General features: G+C 37.4%; 1 protein-coding gene across 1 annotated transcript; it reads right to left on the reverse strand.

Moving 5' to 3' along the window:
• Positions 1 to 7016: 7016 nt before the first annotated feature.
• LOC113294655 (protein PLASTID MOVEMENT IMPAIRED 1-RELATED 1-like) lies at positions 7017 to 11363 on the reverse strand. The gene is made up of 3 exons (XM_026543040.1): positions 11053 to 11363; positions 8527 to 10823; positions 7017 to 8405 (listed from the first exon to the last, which is right to left on the reverse strand). The coding sequence occupies exons 2-3, from the start codon at positions 10821 to 10823 to the stop codon at positions 7247 to 7249; spliced, it is 3456 nt and encodes a 1151-aa protein (XP_026398825.1). The 5' UTR covers positions 11053 to 11363; the 3' UTR covers positions 7017 to 7246.
• Positions 11364 to 24482: the final 13119 nt, after the last annotated feature.

Here is a 24482-nt window from a genome sequence, read left to right on the forward strand (position 1 = left end):
AAGTTCACAACCACTTCTCCATTCTTAACTAACTCGCGAATATAGTGATATTTTATATCAATATGCTTGCTTCTTCCATGAAAGACAGGATTCCTTGTAAGTGAAATAGCTGAGTTATTATCACATATAATCCTTGTTGGATTCATCTGCTCATGATTTAATGAACTTAACATTCTTCTTATCCACACAGCTTGAGTGGCACAAGACGTTGTTGCTATATATTCAGCTTCTTCTGTTGACAATGCAACCACCTGTTGCTTCTTTGATGACCAAGAAAAATACCCTGATCCCATATGAAAAGCAAACCCTGAAGTGCTTTTTCTTTCTTCAGTATCACCAGCTCAATCACTATCAGTGTATCCTACCAATTCTGCATTCCTTGAAGTATTGTAGAACATTCCTAGATTAATTGTTCCTTTTATACCTTAAAATACGTTTTGCTGCTTGTAGTGGGATTGAAATGGTGTTTCCATGAACCTGCTAACAAGTCCTACTCGATATACTATATCAGGTCTTGTAGAAGTTGAGTATGTTAAACTTCCTACAAGTTGTTTGAAATATGTGGGATTAACATATTCTCTATTTCCTCCTTTTTCTAACTTCAATCCTTCTTCTACTGGAGTTCTAATTGCTTTACAGTTACTCATCCTGAAACGTTTTAGTAAAGTATTTGCATATCTTTGTTGTGTCACAAAAATTCCTTTTTCAGACTGCAAAACTTCAAGTCCAAGAAAATATGACATCAAACCCATATATGTCATCTCAAATTCTCTGATCATAGCCTCCCTGAATTCATTAATCATTTCAGTATTGTTTCCTGTGAAGATATAATCATCAACACAGAGATAAACAATAATCTGATTTCCTTGAGCATCTAACTTCACATACAAAGTATGTTCATATGGGCATTTCTCAAAACCTTTTTCAAGAAAATATGTATCAATTCTTGTATACCAAGCACGTGGTTCTTGTTTCAAACCATACAATGTCTTTTTTTAATGTTAAGAGGTTCAGGGGTATGCTGGGATTCGAGAAGAGCAGCACCTTACGATGTTCATGACCAATCGGATCCTGACGTACCAGTAGGTACCAGAGGAGCCCGCTATGATCGTTAATGTATCTGTATCGAAGAGATGCGCCAAAGTGTTCGGATCATTATGCAATGTCCTAATCAAATGCCTAGTGGGATGATCAAAGTCGACGATCGTAATCTATGTCCTCCATCACGAAGTCGAATGAAACTATCCATGGAATCCTTAATTTACCATTTCAAGACTTATACATAAGGTTTTTCCATTTCTTTCCCTTCTTTAATGTAACCAGCTGGTTGATCAACGTAAACTTCCTCTTCTAACACTCCATTTAAGAAAGCTGATTTCACATCCATCTGATAAATCTTCCACTGACTCCGTGCTGCTAAAGCAATGATCATTCTAACAGTATCTAACCTTGCAACATGTGCAAACACTTAGTCAATTCCAGGTTTTTTCTTATATCCTTTAGCTACAAGTCTTTCTTTAAGACTTTCTATCTCACCATCTGGTTTATACTTTGTCTTATATACCCACTTAACACCAATAGACTTCTTTCATGTTGGTAGAGAAGTTAATTCCCATGTGTTATTCTTTTCAATTTCTTCCATCTCAGCATCCATAGCTTGTCTCCATCCTGATTCTTTGAGGCAACTTCAAATTCTACTGGGTTACAGTCTCCAAACAGAGCAAAATTCACTAGTTCTTCATCTTCTTCATCATCTCTAGTAATAACATAATCATTCAATCGAGATGGCACAGTACGATTACGTGCTGGTCTTATATCTTGTTGTAAAGTTCTATCAACTCTTGCTTCATCTTCAACTATTTCTTCAATTCTTGCTTCATCTTCTTCAATCACTTCAACTGGTCTTCTTTCTTCTTCCTCAACTAATGGTGTTTCATTAACAATTTTTCTTGATACTTCTGGGTTTCATTCCCACTTAGCTTCTTCTTCAAAATCACATCTCTACTTATTATCAACTTTCCTGTTTCTGGATTCAATAATTTATATCCTTTGGTTGTATTGATGTAACCAATGAAATACACTTTTCACTCTTGTCATCAAGTTTCTTACATATTTGTTTAGGTATATGTGCATATGCTACGCACCCAAATACCTTAAGATATCTCACAATAGGTTTTCTTCCACTCCATGCTTCCCCAGGTGTCATATCAATCATACTTCTTGGTGGACATCTATTCAACACATACACAGCACAATCAATAGCTTCTGCCCAATAATTCTTAGGTAAATTTTTTGCCTTCCTCATTGTACGTACCATCTCCATAATAGTACGATTTTTCTTTTCTGCTACATCATTTTGATGTGGTGTGTATCTTGCAGTCATTTGATGTTGTATTCCATTTTCTTTCATAAAAGTATCAACCGCAATATATTCAATACCTCTATTTATACGTAATATTTTGATGTTATTACCACTTTGTATCTCAGCAGATGCTTTAAAGCTTTTGAATGCTAGAAAGGCATCATTCTTTTGTTTCAACAAATAAACCCATCATTTTCTAATAAAATCATCAATAAAGGTAATAAAATACCTGTTTCCACCACGAGATTCTACCTCAATTGGTCCACATAGATCATTGTGAACAAGCTCCAATAATTGCTCTGCTCTTCTTGCTTTGCCAATGGGAAATAGATCTCTGTGTTGTTTTCCAAAAATACAATCTTCACATCTTGTTTCAAGAGACTCAATAGTCGGTAACCCTGAGACCATCCCTTTTCTAGCTAGTACTTTTAAACTGTTAAAGTTTACATGTCCCAATCTTTTGTGCCACAACCAAGAGTCATCACTGAAAGAAGTAGTACAACATCTCTCTACTTGATGCTGAATTTGTAAAGGAAATAGTCTATTCTTGGTCATTGGAATTCTAGCAATCAATCTCCTTCTTTGATCTTTGATTATGCAAACTCCATTGTATACAACATAGAGAATCCTCTTTCTGAAAGCTGTCCCATACTTAATAAATTTTGTTGCGAATTTGGTACATAAAATACTTCCATTATGTATGATTGTGTACCATTCTTGAGTCTAATTCCTATCTTTCCTTTTCCCATAACTGGAACTGTTGAGTTATTCCCAAACTTAACAGTGGATCTCACAGACTCATCAAGAATTACAAATAAGTATTTCTTTCTACACATATGGTTACTGCAACCAGTGTATAAATACCATTGTTCTTGTGGATGTTCTTCTGCTGAATAACAAGCTAACAAAAGAGTTTCTTGATCTTCTTCTTGTTCTTCTGCAATATTTGCTTTATTGTCATAATTTACAGCTTTATATCCTCCAGATTTGTTGTTGTAACTTCCAGCTTTATTATTGTAGCTTCCAACATTATTGTTGTAACTTCTAGCATTGTTGTTATAGCCTCCAGTTTTATTGTTGTAGCTTCCAGAATTGTTTTTGTAATAAATATCCTTCTGTGGTTTAGGACATTCAACTTGAAAGTGACCAAGATGTTGACAATTAAAGCAGCGGACTTTAGATCTATCAACAATTTTCTTTCTTTTATTATCTTGATATATTCTTAAGCTAGCTTCAATGTTCCAGTTTTTCTGACTTTGTAAGGCTTCTTCAACTGGTTTTACAACTGTATTCTCTAATATTTTTTCCTCATAAGCTTGCAAAGAAACCAACACATCATCAATACTCAAATCAGATATTGTGTTACATTCTCCAATTGCAGTCACCTTTGACTCAAATTTTTCTGGTAAACTGCGAAATATTTTCTCTATAATAGCAGTATCTTCTATAGTATCTTCATTGTCCTTCATCTCATTAACAAGACTCAATGTTCTTGAGAAGAAATCTAATATCAACTCAGTTGAGTCCACCTGTAACATCTCATATTTTATTTTTAGGGTTTGTAATCTTACTTTCTTTACTTTGTCAGAACCTTTGTAATAGCTTGTTAAAGAGTCCCAAGCTCTATTAACTTCTTTGATATACACAACTCTGTCCATGATAGACTCATGTATTCCTTGATGAAGAGTTTACGTACCTTTAGAGTTCTTCTTTCTGTTGTCTGTCAAAGTAGTTTGCTCAGCTCAGAAAGTTGAGCTCCTGCTGTTGATTCTGCATACCCTGTATTAACAATATCTCACACCTCCTTATATGAGAATATATTCTCCATCTTTATTCTCCAATGCTCAAAATTCTTTCCTTCAAAAATTGGAACCTTGACTGAATTCAAGTTTGTAGCCATCTTCTTCTTTTTTGATTAAACCACAGACCTAAAATAACCATGCTCTGATACCAGATGTAGATATTTGATATACAAAGACTTATGAACGAAACGTAACAAGAGAGAATTCTAAACAACTAATTCGATTAATAATTCTGGTGTACTTTGTTTCATGACTTTACAGCCTATTTATACTGCTCAATAACATTGAGAATTCTAAAACGGGAAAAACTAAAAACATACCTAAACAAATTAAAACTCCTAAACAAACTAAAACTCCTAAAACAGACTCAACTTGAAACACACATATTTACTAAACAGGATAACTTCTAGAGACTTCATAACGTGACTATCAAGCAACAGAGTACGGCTTCTAATCATGGTCTTGGTTAGACTTGATTTCCTACACCTATTGAGGTAGAAGATTCTGCCTCATAAATATTGAGATAGGTACAACTAGGGATGCACATGGGACGGGACGGTACGGGTTTTCGCCTAACTCAGTACATGTACCTCCCTATGGTCGGTACCTTACCTGTGTACTTGTACCTGTACCCGTGAAGTACGGGACGGGACATGTACCTGTTTAACTCGGTACGGGACGGGACGGGACCGGTTTTTTACCTATAACGTATGTAAAAAAAAAAAAAATCTTGAAAGTTCTAAGTTTAACAACTTCCAACTATTAGGACCTGAATTCATACTTTAAAAACACTACAATAACAACACCAATACATCCATTGTAAACAATTTGTTTCATTTGTGTCAGCTTCAGCAATTTGTTTCAGATCAACACGACTTAACATGCAACCATTCCCATTTTACGCACTCAACAACACCATCAGCCTCCTTCCATATCAACCTTACCAGCTTCATGGCTCTATCTGTTGCGGCTCAATACTACCTGCAAGTCAGGTTCAATACTAGAATTAATTGCAGCTGCATAATTCCACCAGAACCCTGCAAACCTATATATTCATCTAGTCACAATTCATTTTTTTTTCAACTATCCAGCCTTGACAGCAAATCAATCTCAAACTGATGACCAACTCATTGTTCTCATAATCATGACCCTAACTGCAATGTCATTGGCTCCATCTCCTGAACCTGCACTTTCAGCTTCACACTCAAACCACAAAATCCATTGATTCTTAATCTTCTTCTCAAACCCTCAGCAACGACAACACAGATATCGCTCTAGCTTTGCAACCGCCACCAATAGACCAATATCTCCATTCACCTGCCATATCACTCCCCTGCACTTGATCTAACACCACAAGCTGAACCCTTGATTTCAACATGAGAGATCCCCTTTTCTTCATTTCTGTCACAGTGAAACCAATCACACTCATGTTATTGAAAAAATCAGAAAACCCATCACTCAAAATAACAAACAAAATCAAACATAAATTGATTCAGCTCAGATGCATCAAAACCCTAAAATCAAAAATTAGATTCATCAACAGAACAAATCAGGACATGTGTCATGCATCAATAAATTCAATATTAATCTTTACCTGTTGTTGTTTGTTATTGACCAAACAATCATCCCATATGAATTTATGAACCCTGAACGATCAGTAATCTAAAGAAATATACAAAATTAAATAGAAATTGACAAAAACTAATTAGTTTTCAAAAACCCTAACTATTATTAGGATTACAAATATCAAATCCTGAGAAGGCCACCTTTAGGGTTTATCTGGTGACGACGACTAGAAGATGGTGGCTGAGAAGTTGGTGGTAAATCTGGTGATAACGATTAGAATATGGTGGACGATGGTGGACGTATACGTATTTCTCTTCTTTGAGTGGAGAGGAGCCTGAAAGAGGGAAGAAGAAGAAGAAGAAGGAAATGAGGAGAATGGGGGAGAGAATACGATGGATAGGGTATAACCCCTACTATCAACGGCTGGAATTAATCCCTAATATCAACGGATAAAGATTCCCGGTACTACGGGACGGGACGGGAATAGCCTAGGACCGTTACTTGTACCTACTCTAGGCCCGGTACCAGTTTTTGTTATTTGTACCTGTCCCATATGACAACGGTTCCGGGACGGTACCGGTACGGTACCTTCGGTTCCGGTACGGTTTCATGGGACGGGACGGTTCCTGCGCAGCCCTAGGTACAACTGTAGCCCAAGACACCACCATTCTTCATAAATGCTAACGGTATGCTATATGAAGCAACAATAACATCTTTTGTCCAACCCAATGACTGGAGTTCGGCTTGCTCTTTCATGTCATAATTCTCATTCTTCTGTTAATGTAACCACACTAGGGCTTAACCCGTGCCGTAATGGCACGGGCAGAGATTCTTGTTTTTAATTAATCTTTATCTTCTAGTCATCTTTTTAGCATCCAGACAATATAGATCCAAGTGATTGGAATTGGATTAGCCTAGATTCCTGGAAACATTTTTACCTTGTGTCTGAGGCACCCGGAAACTAATTTGGACTGAGTGACCGATTTACCAGGTACGATTTCCACCTAACAATGGATGCTTTTTTATTCTAATATAAGTTGTTGGTAAAGATTGAACAAAAGTTAAACACCGATTAAGAATCTATATCCGGGTACCCGACTAGGCGTTGACCTTGGTTGACTTTCTTAGACCTGACTTGAACTAATTTTCAGCTACACCAAAAGATTCCACCAAGTGAGACAAACTCTATTATCAAATTAAAATGGAGATAGAGAAGCCAAAAAAGTAAAAAATTGAACCAAAAATAAAATTTGCAGCAACATGGGTAACAAGCTGTTAGAAAGACATGAGAACAAGAAGATCCAATTCAACAAGCTTTTTCATTCACAAAGAAAAGGATATTACAAGCTAAGGAGATGCTGCATCAACTTTCTAATTACTGCCTACACATGTTCAATATACAAAAGTAAAAACGAGTTTTACCTTTCACCAGCGTTGTTATTGATTGTCGACTAATGAACATTATAAGTTTTGACTGTAATTGAATAAGTACACCTGCTTCCTGGAGATACTCAACTCACCGCAATCTGATAGTTTCATTAGGGAATATGACATTAGGATTCCGTATATGAGGGTTGAGCTTCGCCAAGTCTTTCCATTTTGAACCATCGCCATGAACTCTAGAAGAGATACTCCACAATGTATCACCAGGTTGGACTGTTGCCGCTGTTGTCACTTGAGGTGCTGATGATTTTGCAACAACTTTTGACTTCATAAGTGGGTTCTTATTGCTCTTTCCCATTCCACTAGCAAGCAGCCAGCGGGATCCAGATTGTTGTTGCGACTTAGATCCCCAAGGCTTTTTCTTGCCAGGGTCGGTTTTCAAACCAGCAACATGAACTTCTGTGATTTTGAACTGAGGGATAACTTCTTCTTCAACCTCTTTGTTCTCGCCTTTCTTGACATCCTTCAAAACCTCTACTATTGTTGCAGTCTCGTCATCGTCATCTTCATTCTTCGGATTTTCTGAGACTGTGACATACAATCTGGGTTTGGGAGGTACAAACACCCTCTCCACCTGAATCAGAGCGAGCATTGGGGTTCCAACAGGTTCGTAATTGCGCAAGGGGTCTCGAAGTTGTACCATTAATCCTACGGTGAAGTTGTTACCTAATAAACCACACTTCTTACCTTTGCCCTTCTTCTTGTCTCCTCTACCCCCTCCATTAAACAGTTCTGTGGAGGAAGCATGATGAGCAGCAAGGATCTTGGAGGTTCGCTCACTGATTTGATCGTCTTCATCACGGATCATTCCAGAATCCAGCTTCATCCATTCATCAAGAGTTATTGAAAGACCCATCACCCCATCAACATCATTGTCACCATCTTTAATATCCAACAGCTGTAATCCTCCAGCTCCTTCTAAACCAAGAGAACCATCTATGTTAGCTCTCTTTCCTGCGAGTGCAGAAATTTCGCCTATTGCTTGAGGACTGATATTTGATGGTGCTTCTTCATCTGACATCCCAGATTGTATTCTCAACCCTTCTATTGAGAGTGCCTCGATCTTATCCATCGCTAATGGTGCAAGGTCTTCCAAATTTACATACTCCGAACCTGATTCTTTCATAATCGAATTACTAGACCTGTGACCAGAGGAACCACCTTTAGCTTTTCTCCTTTTCTTTCCAGGGGCATCTAGCCCTAAACTTGGTTCATGATGCATCAAAACCTGACTGTGACACGGCATCAAGAAATAAAAGAACGGATCAATTTTAAGTCAAACCCAGTTGGACAGAAAAGGAAGAGAAAACAATAGTACATATGATATATATATCCTGAAGCGAAATGACAAACCTCTCGGCTGCTTCAAGGCAGGGAGCGGCTTCCCATGATATTTGTTGCATTGTCTTCCCTGTAATATCTTCCAAGGGCATCAACTTATTAGCTTGCATTGAGAGCTTCTCGATTCCAATTGATGCCAACCCCTGTAATATATCCATTATACCAGAACCCATCTGTGCGGGAACTACAACAGGACTAGAAACCTGCATAATCAAATTTCCGACATTCTTAGTGTTTTTAAAAAGTGATGGATTCATAGACCGCAAGAATCCTCCATCTTTTGTCTGTACAAATGGGCCCAAACCTTCAGCAAGAGGAGGCAGTGCAAAATCTTCTGGAGGTAGATGAATTGGACTTCCAAATCCACCAGCACTATTAGGTGGAGAATGCTGGAAAGACTTCTCATTCAATCCCCATTCACGCATCAAAGCCTCTGTCTCCAAATCTTCCAACATTTTAGCGCTAGTTTTATTCCCATGATGTCCTGCTTCAGTAGGCTGCACAACTGGTGGCAATTCAAAATCTAAAGATGAGTCCCCAAATCCAGATTCAGTAGGAACACTGTAACCAAATTCTGCCTCTTCCCCTTTCCCCATATCAAAATCGAATAAACCACCAGATAAAGCTTCCTTTTCAAACTGCCTCAATAAACGCTCCCTGGGTGAATCAGGTTCACTTTCTGAACTTACCCCAAATGGACTATGTTCTATCCCAAGCATAGCTAAGAACTCACTAGCAACAGTATCTGAAGAAGCATCATCAAAACTAAGGGATTTTCCTGACCTACTTGTTTTATAAGTTGATTTATACTCCATGTAATTTGCTTCCTCTAGAAAATCACCTTTAGATTGGGGAGACTCGAACCCTTCTGATGTAAACATCGACAGGCTTTGAAAAGCGGAGTCCAGCTCCTCCATTATAGATTCTTTGGTTACGATGTTATTCTCCTTGGAACTGATATTATCCAGAAAATATTCTTCTTTGTCACTAGCATAATCATCACTTGGGGGAATATTACTCATATCCTTTCCTAGTGTTATCCCATCGTCTGTACTGATGTTATCATTCTCCTTACTTGATTTTACTCCAGTACCATCATCGAGATCTACAGTACCTTCTTCCAGCTTCACTTCTTCCTTCTCACACATTTCAATCCCATGCTCGATCACAGTAAACTCAGGAATTTCGCATTCGTCTCCAGAACATCCCTTCATGCACTCATACAAAGGATGTGAGTTTGGTTTAAGAAGATCATTTTGTTCAGCGAAAACCTCGGGCTCAGTCTTAGAATCCTCCAAAGCTGCAGTCACCGTCCCTTCATCAGATTCTGAACAAGGTAATGAGACTGAAGTTGAGAGGCCTTGCCTTGAACTTGGCAAAACCTCATGAAGTATCTTAACATCTTCTACGGATTGTGACGAGCGATGAGATTGCTCATTAGGTGTTGTTGGAAGACTTCCAGCACGGACAAGTACCTTTTCACCATCGCGAATACCGAACCCCTTCACACTTCTGGTAGTACTCAGTCGATTCTGCTTTGAGTTCAACGCCACAGGAGGAGGATTCCTATTCCCACGTGATTCAACATGATCATCCCCGACTATCATATACCCAAAACTAACATTTAAACTAGCACCTTTACCTTTACCAGATAATTTATAACTAGTCGTCCACTTCCCTGAGCTCTTCTCTTCCTCTAACTCCTCCAAGTTAAGCGGCAACAGCCTAGTGAGATCAATCTGATGTTTCCCTAAATCAAGAGCAGGATAACCAACCATCGATACAAACAACATTGAATGCTTCGCATCAAATTTTGCAGAATGATTCGGCCCACTGGCACTACCATTAACAAAACATCTATGCAGTAAAGTCTCTTCAAATTTAGCTACTCCAAGTACAACTTTAGAAGGAGACGTCTGTGTAGTTTCATCTCTCCTTTTCCAATGCACACAAAGGCTCGTATCATCGAAATTCAGCGACAAACCTTCGATTGCATGCACTTCAAGTGAAAAACAACAATTGAATCTTCGACTTCGGTTAGGCGCTAAAGCTTTCAATGGCTTCCAATTCCATATAGATGGTTTCTTATCCTCCTTGACAGTTCTTGACTTCAACTTTGTGTCTGGATAACGTGCTTTTCCCGCAGATTTCGATCGATTATTATCAGATGCAGGCACAGAACCTCCCTTTGAAGGGCTTTTGTTCAGATACAGTGCTTGACTTATTGCTTCTATATCATGCAACAATCTCTTATCACTACTACTACTACTATTTTTCTTCCCCCCAGATTCAGTTTTCGCCAACATCATCTATCAAAATGCAAATCCAAATCAAAATTCCACACAAAACTTAGCTTAATAACTAAAAATCATTCATGGGTTTCTGTTCATTTACGAGATTAACTCATACATTGACATTTCTAAGTAAAAATCCCCAAATCTTATACAAAAACAGAGTACCCACACAAACCCTAATAACAAAAAAAACTCAATCAATTTCACAAATAATTTCAAAATTCAAAAGGAACCCATTTCTTACCTGTAACTGAGATTCAACTTCCTGTACCAAGACTCCAAAAACCCCTTTGATTACTGCTTCAATTTCATCGTTATTACCAAGAAACAGAGAGAAGGAAAACCCAGAATCTGAAATGGATTATTTCAGAAAAGAAAAACACCAGAGAAATGGGTTTTTCTTCTTGTTGTTGTTGATTATCTTATCATCATCACCCTTTCTCTCTCGGTAAAGAAATCATAAGAAAGAAGGAAAGAAAATAATGGAGGGGTTGGGAGAAATAAATTTTTTGTCTCTCTTCTTCTAATTCTAATCTCTTGTGCTTAGTTGTCTTAGGAAGATGCCTTTGGTTGCTTGTAACGAATAATAAAAATATATATAAGTTCAAAAATGGAAATGCACCTAATCTCATTTGGTGTTGTCCATATGTACCCTTATGACGTATTATTTGTCTCCAAATCTGGAAATTAAAAAAGAAATTGAAAATTCTAATTATTTATTAAAAATTTCAAACTATGAAAATTCAAAGAGAAAAAAATAAAGTTAAAATTATGAAAGTTACTTATTATATTTAGCTATAAATCGATAGGTAATACGTCGAATAATTATTTTGTTTTCGTCGAGAGAAACGTTGAATTTATCCTCGTGAAAAAACATATTGAGATTTGGTTCTAAATAAACTGTTAAAGAAATTTCCAGCTCTGCAACAAAGTCCGATTTTAACAGTCAATTGTCAGATTTACACCGCTTTCAGGTTCATTACATCATTTCCCAAAAAGGTTCATCATTTTAAGTGTTTTGGGGTTTTTGGTGGGAAGAAAATCGACCTTCTACGACATTTTTTAGGTTCGTCAAGCCCGGTTCAAGATCATGACAACACTTTCAGGTTCGTAGAGCCCGGTTCTGGGTTGTTGCATCGTTTTCAGGATCGTCGAATCATTTACCCTCCCCAGCAAGAAGATGTAGTTCAAGGGTAAATAAGACTTTTAATTTGAAAGATAACTGCCACCTGACACATAACTGGATGGAATTTAACTTTTAAATAAAACGGGGTACTTTAACAAATTTCTAAAAGCGGGGACATTTTTTTAGTGTAACATGAAAAGTACGGTTATTTTATACAAAAAAGCCCAAGAAACAAACTGGAGGTTGTGATGACAAGGAGATTAGTCGTTGTGCCAAAACTAGACATCTCCCCAAAAGTTTTTTTTTTTTTTTTGAAAAAAAAAAGATGTTTTCAAATCTTGTGGGGGCTCATGCCCCATGCTCCATGTCCCATGATGTAAAAGATCATGTGGATAAAAAGGTTTTGTTGTTCCCTCCAATTTGAAATTTGAAAATCAAAAGTTGGATTGGATCTAAACAAATAAATAAGTTAAAAAATCTCGTACCCATTCATCCCAAATTCTTGTCCGGTGGCCCAGCCATGCAAGAAGACGCTCTTCTTTTGCGCTCCCATGTCCGGAGTATGTGCAAGAACGTCTCAACAGTTGCGGCTTCGGATTGACGCGCAGCTGCGTGCAATTATGCAAAAGCACACTTGAACAAGATGCATGAACTTTGCATTTGTGGAACTGTGAAAGTTACCATTTATTTAGGCACGGAAGATGCTGAAAAAGAATGTTATCGCGAAGACAATATCTACTTAATTCGGATTACTCTTTGTTAGTATATTTTAACTGTAATTTAACTTTTCATTTTGATGTTTTTGAAATCGATATGATATTTATCGTATCATGAATGAAATTTTACGAGATTTATCATAAAGAAAAAAAGTTAACTAAAACTTATTTTATTTTATATGGAATCTGATATCCCCACGATACACTGGTATCCATAACAATTATTAATAACCATGAAAACCACATGGAGATTGACTTTGAGTCTTTGAGCTCTGACCAGTTGCACAACAAACTAGTGGTTGTGGGGAGGGGGACATGCCTCGTGCGAGTCGTAAAGTTATCGTTATTCCCCCCAAATCTCCAATATAAAATTTGAAAAACAGAGTTGGATCTAAAATTCCACACAGGCACGGAATAAAATCCCATACTGAGTCCTTTCAAATTCTATACAATTTCGGATTTGCCAAATTCTCAATATCTGGTTTTAAATAGTTTTTTGAATTTATTTATTCATTTTGTAAATGTTTTGGTCCCCCGCCCCGAATGTGCTATTGAATTGGGAACAAGAACATTTCAACCAGCTACGCGTTCGAATTGACGTACTGTAACGTGCATTTATGTAAATGCACATTTGGAAAGAATTCGTAACACATCGCATTCACGAAAGTCGTATCAGATCAGGTGATACAAAATGTTTAAAAAGTTTTCACATTTGTTGCCCAATCAGTAGGAGATGACATTCGTCCAAACGGACTATTCAAGTTTTGATAAAATTCCAGAATGCAAAGGCACAATTACTAAATGTACAAGACATAAATAGTGTCTTATCATATCTCGACTACGAGACAACCTCTTAGATTTCATTTTCAAGACTGAATTGGAGGCCAGGACACATTTTATACCCACACCAAAAGATATATGGGGATTCCAAAATGATGGTGAAATAACTATTTTACCCTTCTCTAATAACTTCTTCTCCTCCGCTCCCTCTCTCCCACTGTTTCCCATTCCTTTAACGACTTCTGAGAAAAAAAAATTCTCACCGATTCATCGTCGTAAGTGAACTAAAAAAAACTAGGTTTTCAACTGCAAAATTGCAGTTACAGTTCCAGGGTCGTTAACCACGGTTTTTTATTGCTTAACGATTTTTGATATGCATGTTGAATTGATAAAAAATCGTTAATCATTAGGATGTAGTAGATAACGACCCTAAACCTGGTTTTCTGCCCTAGAATAGTGTCGTCTAGGGATTTCTAAATCGCTAACGACTCTATATGATACAAAATTTGTTCCCTGTTCAAAAAATAGGAAAAGTCGTCATGTCAAATGGTTGTAGTCGTTAACTATGTTGAAGGGTCGTCATGTGAAGTCGTTAACGATGTTGAATGGTCGTTTGGTTTTATAAATTTTGCTTGCTGACCCTTGATCTATGAAATGGATCGCTAGGGTCGTCAGTATATAGGAATGCCTAATTAACGATCCTAAGAGTAACATCTTCAGAGAGTAAAAAGTTTTAGAGTCGTTGGGTTCTAAACATATTAAGTTAACGACTCTATATGACCTAACTAGTTGGAGTCGTCAATTATATCACACTTGGTTGACGATTTCTCATAACCTGCAAAAGTTGCAGGTTTGAGTCGTCAAAGGTTGTGTCAAGTAATTGACGACTCCTTAGAGTCTTTCGTTTATTACCCTCTCGACTTAACGACCCTCACTCTGAGTAGTTGCATAGTGTACATGAATCGGCCACTTGGGGCATCATTCATACAATTTGAAGAGTATAGGAAGTTTACATGATTGTTTTGAGCTTCGGGTTCTTCATTTTGAGGATTGGTTCCTTCATTTTGAGCAATATGATTCCTCTACTGGAATCCTCCAAAAACTCGACTTCTTCCTCTCCACAACACAAAAACACAATTTTTCTTTTATCAAAATTTTATCCCTAAATATGATTTTAATCTAATTAAACTAATTAACAATTAATTAACTTAATTACCACTAATGATTTGGGGTAGTTTAGCCATTTAAAAAAGTTGGGGATAAGGGATAGTTCCCAATTTATATTTCATGACCTTTTTTGTCCTGTAGTTAGGGATCCCAATTATTTTTCCAGGGTCCCAATTCAGCCTTGTTCATTTTGTTTACTGAATAAGAGTCGCATTGATTGATTGAACTATCCCCAAAGGCCAAAACCACATGGATAAAATTATCGTTTGGCGTCATGATACACAAGAAGTCATTGATAAAACTTTAGGTAAACATCATATTCGTACAAGTCACGGTAGGTAATTATAAATTTTTGTTTATCTAGTGGGTTAGAACAAGAATATGATTGTATATGTCAACTACCTAATCTACTAATCTTCTTGTATCCTAATCTTTTAATTTATGGTTATACTTTCTATTGCTATGCTTACGAATATGACATGAATGAGCTTTTATAAGTTGGGCTTTTTTAAGGTTGCCGAACTAGAAACTTCAAATGAGGGGTCTAACTAGGGGTGAGAAGGAAGTCCCGTGGATTTCACTCGTATCCGTCTGCAAAATTACGGGTAAATTCAATCCGTAAGATTTATGGGTTGGACACGGGTGAAATTTTGAAATCCGCACTTTTAAAGGTTTGGTTGCGGTTGGATTTTGAAATCCGTGGATTCACTCGCACCAACATTAACCACAAGAAAAATGTTTTTCTTCCGCAATTGCAATTAGCAAGGAAGACAATGAACTTTCAGCCACACAAGTGTTGCACTGTGCAAGCAGTGAAATATTAGTGAAGACTCTTCAGATTTTATCAACACAAGTGATGCACTGTGTAAGTAGGCAAATATCAGTAACGACTCTTCATATTTTATTTTCGGGCTCTAGACGTACTGCACACATAACTATTCAACATTATTCAAACTTCAAGGGGAGCTACTTTGATATATCAAAATCCGCAAAGTAGATTACTAAAACTAGTTATTCTTCCAACTAAGAGCAATTTAAGAAAAAAAATATGCAGCGTATATTACTAAAACTAGATTTCTCCATTGATCAACGTCAAAATAGTTCCATAACATAAACTCGTACATACTTCAAGTAAAGACATTTTGTCTTCCACATTTCTACCTTTAAGGCTTCAAGTTAATACAAGGATAGGAAAATCAACAAAGTGGAGAAAAGTGTATAGCTAAATACATGCTTTTTTCTATTTTACTTTTTTTAGACTAAATATGCGGTTAATCAGCATCCGGTCCGCATCACCCGCTAATCCGCGGATGTCAAATCCGGAGGTGATTGGGCCGGACAAGGTTGAATTTTTCAAATCCACAACTTTGACGGATTGGATGCGGGTGACCCCTAATCCGCATCCGTTCATCCATTGCACACCCCTAAGTCTAACGCTTAGATTAACATGTGGATTTTAATGGACTATATATGTCAGAAACTAAAATACTGAATTGCAGATAAAAATGAGTGGTTTGAAATGTTTTGATGATTTTGAGGAGAGGTAGAGTAACGGCTAGTCTCGGCTCCCCCAGAGTACATAATACCAAATCAACGGAGACGAAAATTTTCATAGTGACCGAAAATCTACCCTCTCCTCCTGTAACATTTGTCTCGTGATCCAAAACATATCACGGTCTAAGATCACTAGTTACTCCAACCCATCTAAAAGAACTCTTAGACAAGGAAGTTCCTAATTCCTTTTGTTTGTTAGAGAAATTTATATGGACTCAACAAATTCTTAGCTTTGTTCATTTTGTTCCCACTATGGACTTAACAAACATAAAAAATGGATGGACAAACCAATAAATTTGAGGGTTTGTTAAGTGAGGCAGTAGAATAAACGCATGCTTGATGGAAAACCGGGTGGTTAAACAAACACGTTGGCGTGTGTTCTAGAAAGGATGGCGTGTGACCCAAAACCGCCAGTTTTTCTTTGACACGCGAGCGTTTGAAGTGAATCCTCGAGCGCGCGGACCAAAACCGCCAACGGTTACTTCGTAATTTCTTCATCCAACGGCTGTTATTCCTTTTGTTTCCCTATAGAGTCACCTCATCTTCAAACTTAAAACTCACACCTTCTTCATATCTACCTCAAAATTTCACAATTTCATACAATTTCAATACTTACTTTTCCTTTATTTCAAACACAACTATTCATATCAACTCAATCTGCCAGAAAAAATCTCTATAAATTTCATTTCCAACAAACATGGCATCCTCATCACGACAACAACAAACACAATAACAATCACAGCAATAAACACAATAAGATGCTCAAAAATCACAACCAAGAAACACAAGAATTCGTGTTTTCAAGTATACGATGGATGAAGACGAGTCAATTTGTAGGAATTATGTATTATTTACATTAGATCAAATCAATGGTATTTATCAAGAAAAAAATACTTTTGCGGAAAGATTTTACAAAAAATTTGTGAAGAAACACATCAATAATCGTGATGCCGAAGGGTTGTCTCATTATTATCACACAATTTCAGCATACGTTAGTGAATACGTAAATTTGATGATGCAAATATGTCGCAACAAAAAAAATGGTGAAGGTGAACCGAAAGTGGAACGAAGATGTTGGGAAGAGTGGCAAAGATCCCACAGAACGAGTTTCCAACATGAATCTTGTTTCACCATTTTGAGGGTGCTTAACAAGTTTAATCCATACTTGTTGGAAGGTAATCAAGTGCCTGCAAAATCACCACATGGTCCAATCTCGCAGGATTTTCATAATGGTGGCCCTACTTCTTCACCAGAAGGAACTGGATCTCCATATACCGGGTCTCCAAGTAGTCAGGAACAACACAATCTAGATGTTAACACCAACGTCAAGAGAAGAATAGGAGGGGATCAAAAAGTTGGAAAAGCAGCGAGAGACGCGGCTAAACAATCATTATTATAAGGAGGTTCAAACGAGTTCAACTATGCTGAGCACAAGGAATTCGATATGAAGATAGAACCAGGGACCGTGGGATTGCAATAAAGCAACTTCGAAAAAGTCGTCTTTCGCGAGAACAATACTATAGAGATCTTAAGATAAACAAGATATGATCTCCTTGAACACTTCAACAGTGAATGCACAACAACTTGTTGTATGGAATAAGCAAATGGATATGTCGGAGCAGCAATTTCCTCAACAAACTAGCCAGTATGAGAATGTAGAAGAAGACGAAGATGATGCCTCGGAAGAATTCTTGATAACTGATTTTAATTCTTGTTTAGTAGTTAAGTTTAATTTGAAAATAATAGTTGAGTTAAAATTACTTTTAATATAATTTCCTTAATTTTAATTATAAGTTTAGTCGTTTAGTTAAAAACAAACAACTTTAATTAAATAACACATTGCTTAAAATAAACAACATCTATCTGCCTCTGCCTCGCCCCGTTCATCGTATGTTGCTTCTTTTAAAGACCAAAGGTACTTAGTTAGATCTTCTCTTAATTAGTTTTCCATAGAGTCTCCAATTCTGGATTCTGTAAGTGGAAAGTATATATTCTCTTGCCAGACGTCCATGCTGCACCACAACATTCAGCCTCAAATTTTCATCTGGAAAACTAGTCCAGGTTGGGTTACGTCTGGTTTCTTCAATGACCATGTTATGCAGAATGATGCAAGTCAGCATAACTTTGTTCATTTCTTGAAGATCAAAAAAGCGTTTTGTCCCAGCTATGATGGAGAACTTCCTTTTCAGTATTCCAAAAGTGCCTTTAACATACTTTCTGCATTTCATTTGTTGGGTGTTAAAGTACTTCATATCCTTCGAAGTTGTCGGTTCAAAACCTATTCGACTATAAGCTTGAGCCATAGTTTATCATTCTGGATAGATTCCATCTGCTAGATAATAACCCTGAGTGTAGTCATGACCATTGATGATGAAATTACAGTGCAGCGCGATCCCATGCTTAAGATCTTCAAATAATGGTGACTTATACAAAACGTTGATATTTTTATTTGAACCAGGGAGTCCAAAAAAAGAATTCCAAAACCAACAATCATAAGTAGTTGAAGCTTCCAAAATTACAGTTGGTTTTGGATAATGACTCTTATATTTGCCTGCACATTCAACCGGACACGCATGCCATGTCCATTGCATGCAGTCAAGACTACCTAGCGTTCTTGAAAAACCCCTCGCGGATGTTTTTTGCAGTTATTCTTTGAACATCTTCCTGAGTAGGCTTTCTTAAAAAGGTGGGACCAAAATGCTCGACTATTGTTTTTAAAAACAATTTGAGATACCTAAAGGCGGTTGTTTTCCAATACATATATAATCATATGTGAAATCCGCTGGTACCCCATAACATAGTATATGGATGGCCGCAGGTACATGTCATGCATCATACTGATAACTAATAAAGGTTATACCTGACAAAGTTCGGAAATAATATTTTGCGTCAAGTGCGGAATCGTCGCTGAAAATCCTCATCGCAATAGACATAATCATGATTAAAATAATCATGCATCATCTTGTCGTGGTAAACATGTCGATCTCGCCATGTCCATTTTCTAGTCATAACTTCATATGGCTTTAAAGTCTTCGGTATGATCCCGGTTTGTAATTGCAACAGAAAATTTCGCCTCCTTCTATCTTGAATTGCATCTTCATCCATTTGACGCAAAAAATCCATACACATTTATTCCTCTTCTCCATACAAAATTTCATCCATCTCCATATCTTCCTCAGAAGAACCAAAACCAGAATTCATGGTTGAAAATCGAAAGCAATTGACATTAAGAAAAGATTGACCGGATGAAAGATTGTTGTGAATTTGTGAGATCATCAAACTCGAGATGAATTTATGGAGGTAGAAACTAGCCGTTCCGGTGACCATTTAAAAATAGTCGTTCGCGGTCTTGGTTCACTCGCTAGCGGTTTTACCACGCATGCCGGCGTTTCTTCTTCACACGCCAGCAGCTTCACTTCGTCATGGCGCTTGATGATCAACCGCCCGCTTCTTTTCCCATAGTGGAGAAACGTGTTTGGACATCCACTTGGCTCAACAAAAAAAAAAATATACATTGCGATAGGAATTTCCCTTAGAAACTTGTCAGCGTGATAGAAATATGCATAAAATCCTAACACATCTAAGTGATTATAACTATTGGATGGTATCCTCTCCTCAAGAGGAGGAGCTGGTGGTATGGTATTAGCTTGGAAAACCAATATGAATATTGTTATCCAAAATCCCATCCACAAAAAATATATGCCAAGTTATGGGACCCCGTCACTTCTAGATATAACTATTACTTGTTTCTATGGGATTTCTACTGGAAATCACAAACTTAACTCATGGAATTTGATCATAAATATGGAAATACCATAAATGGCGCATGGCGCCTAATTATAGGGGATTTAAACATTGATTTTTATGAAGAAGAAAAGAAAAGTGTTCACCCTTTTAATAAAACTGAAGCAGATATATTCTTTAATATTGTCAATGAATATAATCTAACTGGCTTAGGGTTTTTCGGTTATCCAAACACTTGGTGTAATCAAAGAAATAAAAATTCCTTTACGAAGAAAAGATTGGACAGAGGTCTGTCAAATGAGGATTGGACAATCCTTTATCATAATAGCAGATTAAAGGACTTGATGTTATTGTAGGTTGAAGATTCAAAAATACAAACAAGCGATATGAGAATGGATCCCTTACTAGAAAATAATATGAAACAACTAAATTAAATATGATAAGTTGTGTAAAAATAACTAAAAATTGTGCAAGAATCTGTGGAAAATCTCGTAGGATCCAAGACTGGTCTGGATTCGATTTAATCTCATTTCATATCGATCTTGTAAATGAAAGGGTGGTCATAAGTAGGGTGGTTTCATCCACTCTTGTATTTCCTATTTTCAGATAGGAATATAAAAACCTTTAAACTTAGGTTTGTGTATTAAAAGAACAACTATTTGAATTTTTCTTGTGAGAAACAATTTCAAGCTCGGCCTGATTCCGTTCACTCCAACATTTGATACCAAATATGCCTAAGAAAACTCTTCCTTAATTGGGAGCAGTATGACAAGCCAGCGCGGGATCTCCCATATTCGTCTTTGTGATGATATTTAGTTCCATACCTGAAAGTTGAGATTTGATGTTGTGGAGAACCTTCAAGTTATGTGACGGCCCCTATAAGGAAGGCATGGCTTCCAACCCTTTGCCTAAACATTATTTCTAAATAAAGGATCTAACAAGTAGTCTAGGGACTACTCTTCATACTGTCTAAAAAAATTAAAAGTCTGATATTGTGTTTTCAGATAAATAATTTTACATACGATACTATTTATAATCCATCTCAGAGAGTCATCATCTCCACTTGGCCACAACACTATTATAATCTCTCATATCGGCCGTATGATCAGTGCTCAACTGACCATGCTACCTCAGCATGTTAAAAATTTGAATTGATATTTCCTTACATGCCTTAAACAAAAAAAAAAATTCTTTTCGCACAATACTACCAAAATTAATCAAAATATAGGATTGACATATTACGTGAGAACTCACCGAAAATGTGTACAAAATTTATTTTTCACCGTGCTAAATATTGCGAATTTGGATTTTTATAGTGTGTTGGCCATTAGAATTGGCTCGGAGGGGAGACTCTCTCAACAATGCAAACTTATGCGTCACTGTTTTTCGATGTACACCCCAATTGGCATTGTTGGGTGCACCGCAAAATAGTCAATCTTAGTTCTCGGTCCACGACAGTTTGGACCGAAACATTGGTATAACTTTGTATAGGGGAGATTATAGTTGAAATCTTGATGGTTTTTCGTTCCGAACTTTATCAATATCAAACATTTTTCACTCCACTTGTTAAGATATACGGAAATGCCACCAATTTTAAAAATAAGAAACCAATATTCATTCAAAATATAAGAAAACTCAAAATCCGTATGAAGTTCACTCTGAGAGTGAGAGATAATTCATTTTACAAACGTTTAGGAATCAACTTGAGATTGAGAAGAAACTAAATCTATGTTATTTTTAAGGCTTTGATCATTTCTTTTTACTAATTTTAACGAACTACCCTCGTACTTTAGGTAAATTTTCATCACCCTCATCAACTATCTAAAGAATCTAAACTATTTCTATACTTTAGGTTAATTTTCATTGTCATCCGGAACTAAGAACACATCAAGGAGTGGGCTTGACTAAATTCTACGTGATATGAAACCTAATTATTAGGCTTAAACTTTTGCACATATATTTGTACATGAAACCAGGCTATTTTTTTGAAACGGAGATTGTATAAAATAGTAATCAAGACAACATCATTCCCAAAACAATACATTCCAAAAGAATAATCAAAAACCCTCAAGGTAACATTTGTCTATCAACCCAAAAATCCAGGAAATCAAAACCATAAACTAGGCTTTTCATTTGCCTTCAAAAAAAAAAATCTAAAAATAAGAAGTTCAGAAGACAGAAATGCATTCAAGGAATGTTTTTCAACAATGGCTTGCTCTTCTTAGCAAGAGCCTCCTTCGTGCTTTGGAGAGCCGCCCTCTTCAACTTCAGCTTCCTGGACAATTTTTCGACTTTCGCTTCCTGCTTCTTCACCATATCCGCAGAAAGACCTTCGACTGTTTCGACCAGCAACTTTCCAACCTCAGAGAAACCTTCAACTAACCAAGGAACATTGAACTCGAAGTTTACATACATGTCACAATGGAACCTCCAGCTCGAGATTACATCCTCAGAAACAGTATTATCGGTCGCGTTGCATGGTAGGCTTCTAAAAGGTCCTAAAAATGATCCCCGGCAGCGGCGCCAAAAACTTGATAGGCCTCAAAGATATTCTATTTAAATGCAAAATGGTCCCCGGCAGCGGCGCCAAAAACTTGGCAGGCCCGGAGAAGTATATAAAATGAAGCGTAATGAAACGCGGGCCTACAGTAATACCGCAAGTGCACGGTCGTCGGTTGTAGCTCGTGCAAGTACGGGTCGATCCACAGAGATCGGGTGTGTTTTGGAGTTTCTAGCTATTTTGGGTTCTAAATTTGCTAATGGGCTTTGAATACCCTTTGGAACTGTTGGGCTTAATGGGTTTGTTTTTAACAATGAAATGAACTGAGCTTGGGCTCAGTTGGTCTTTGAAGTGTAAATGGGCTTTGGCTTTAAACTTAGGCTTGGGCTCAGTGAACTGAAATTAGCCTTGAAGGCACTGGGCTTTCACAGTGAATTGGGCCTTAGCTTTTTGGAATGAGCTGAGCTTTGGGCTCAGTTGGATGGGCCTTGGGATTAAACCTGGGCTTTTAGCCTTTGGTTTCACTGAATTGAACTTGGGCTTTGTAACTTATGAGCTTTGGAGCATCAGCAGACAGGGAACAGGCAGCAGCAGTGGAGCAGAAGCACAAGGCAGTGAATGCAGCAGGAACAAGGAGAACAAGAATTGCTGCCTTGCACAGCAGCAGCACTGCAAAGAGGAATGAAAGCAGCAGAACAAGCAATGCAGCAAAGAGGAAGGAAAGCAGCAGCACTGCAAGTGCACAGTGCAGTGCATGGGAAGAAAACAGTGCAATGCAGCAGTAGGGGAAGCAGTGCACAGCACAAGGCAAAAATGGAAGCAGCAGCAGCACTGCAGGGCAGAGGCAAGTGCACAGCAGTTTGCAAGGCAGTGGTCAAAGCACTGAGTAGCAGGGTAGGGAGGAGGAAGAAAAACAGTGGCCAATGGCCAAAGATGGAAGCAAACCAGAGAACAAAAGAATGGCAAAAACAGCAAAGATTAAACAGACTAAAAACTAAACAGCAACAAAACAGTGAACAAAAACAAAACAAAATGGAACAAAGTGAAAGTGACACAAAGGCAATTAGCCTAAGGCAGGGAAGATGGTGAAACTAACATGGTGACAATGCAAGGCCAAGGGAAGTAAACAGGGCAAAACAAGGCAATGAAGAAAATTAAACAAAACAATGACTAAACAGCAAAGAACTAAACAACAACAATCAGAGAATAGTGCAAGTGAACCAAGGCCTAAGCCAAGGGCAGGGGAGATGGTGAAACTGAAATGGTGACAATGCAAGGCCAAGGGAAGAATACAGGCATACAAATAGAATGGGAAGAGAATTAGCTTGCTATGAGCACTAATTTCTCCCAATGCTCAATCAACACAATGCATTCTAAGCATACAAAAATGGAATGGCAAGATAATCAGCTTGCTATGAGCACTGATTTCTTCCATTACTCAATCAATTCAGTGCTTCAAAGGTTTCTAACCTAGCATTCCATTAAACTAACAGCAGTGAACTAAACATTAACATTACACAAACATCAACAGAACATGAAACAACTGAAATTAACCTTAACAGACATCACAAGAAACAAACATCACAACTGAAATGAAGGAACAAACATCACAAGGAACAAAACAGGATATTAAGAGTAAAACAACTGAAATTAAACCTTAACAGAACATGAACAGTGCATGAAACAGCACAAAATTGAAAAGAGAAAAAAACATTAACAGGACATGAAAGTCATGGATGCTGGCTATTCCAAGCATACCTTTCTACACCACACCCATTCTCTATTTATACCCACAGACACATTTAGGGTTTTCCCCCAATTTTCCCCCAAAACAGTAGAACTAGGGTTTGGTGAAACTCACCTAATTCCTTGAAATAACAGCTCCATCACGTCGACCCATCCTTCTATTTGTCCTCCTCTACCTCTCCATGTCTTCAATTGCTCCTCACTTTCGACCTAATTTACCAATTTTGCACGCTAGGGTTTCTGATAGAGAACGTGCAGAAATTGAGAAAATAGGTGGCTAAGGAGAAGGGAAACTGATGGTATTGGTTACTTTGATGGACGTGGTGACAGAGAGTTGGTGG

Source organism: Papaver somniferum, chromosome 7 (assembly GCF_003573695.1).
Source record: "Papaver somniferum cultivar HN1 chromosome 7, ASM357369v1, whole genome shotgun sequence".
Lineage (NCBI taxonomy): Eukaryota > Viridiplantae > Streptophyta > Magnoliopsida > Ranunculales > Papaveraceae > Papaver > Papaver somniferum.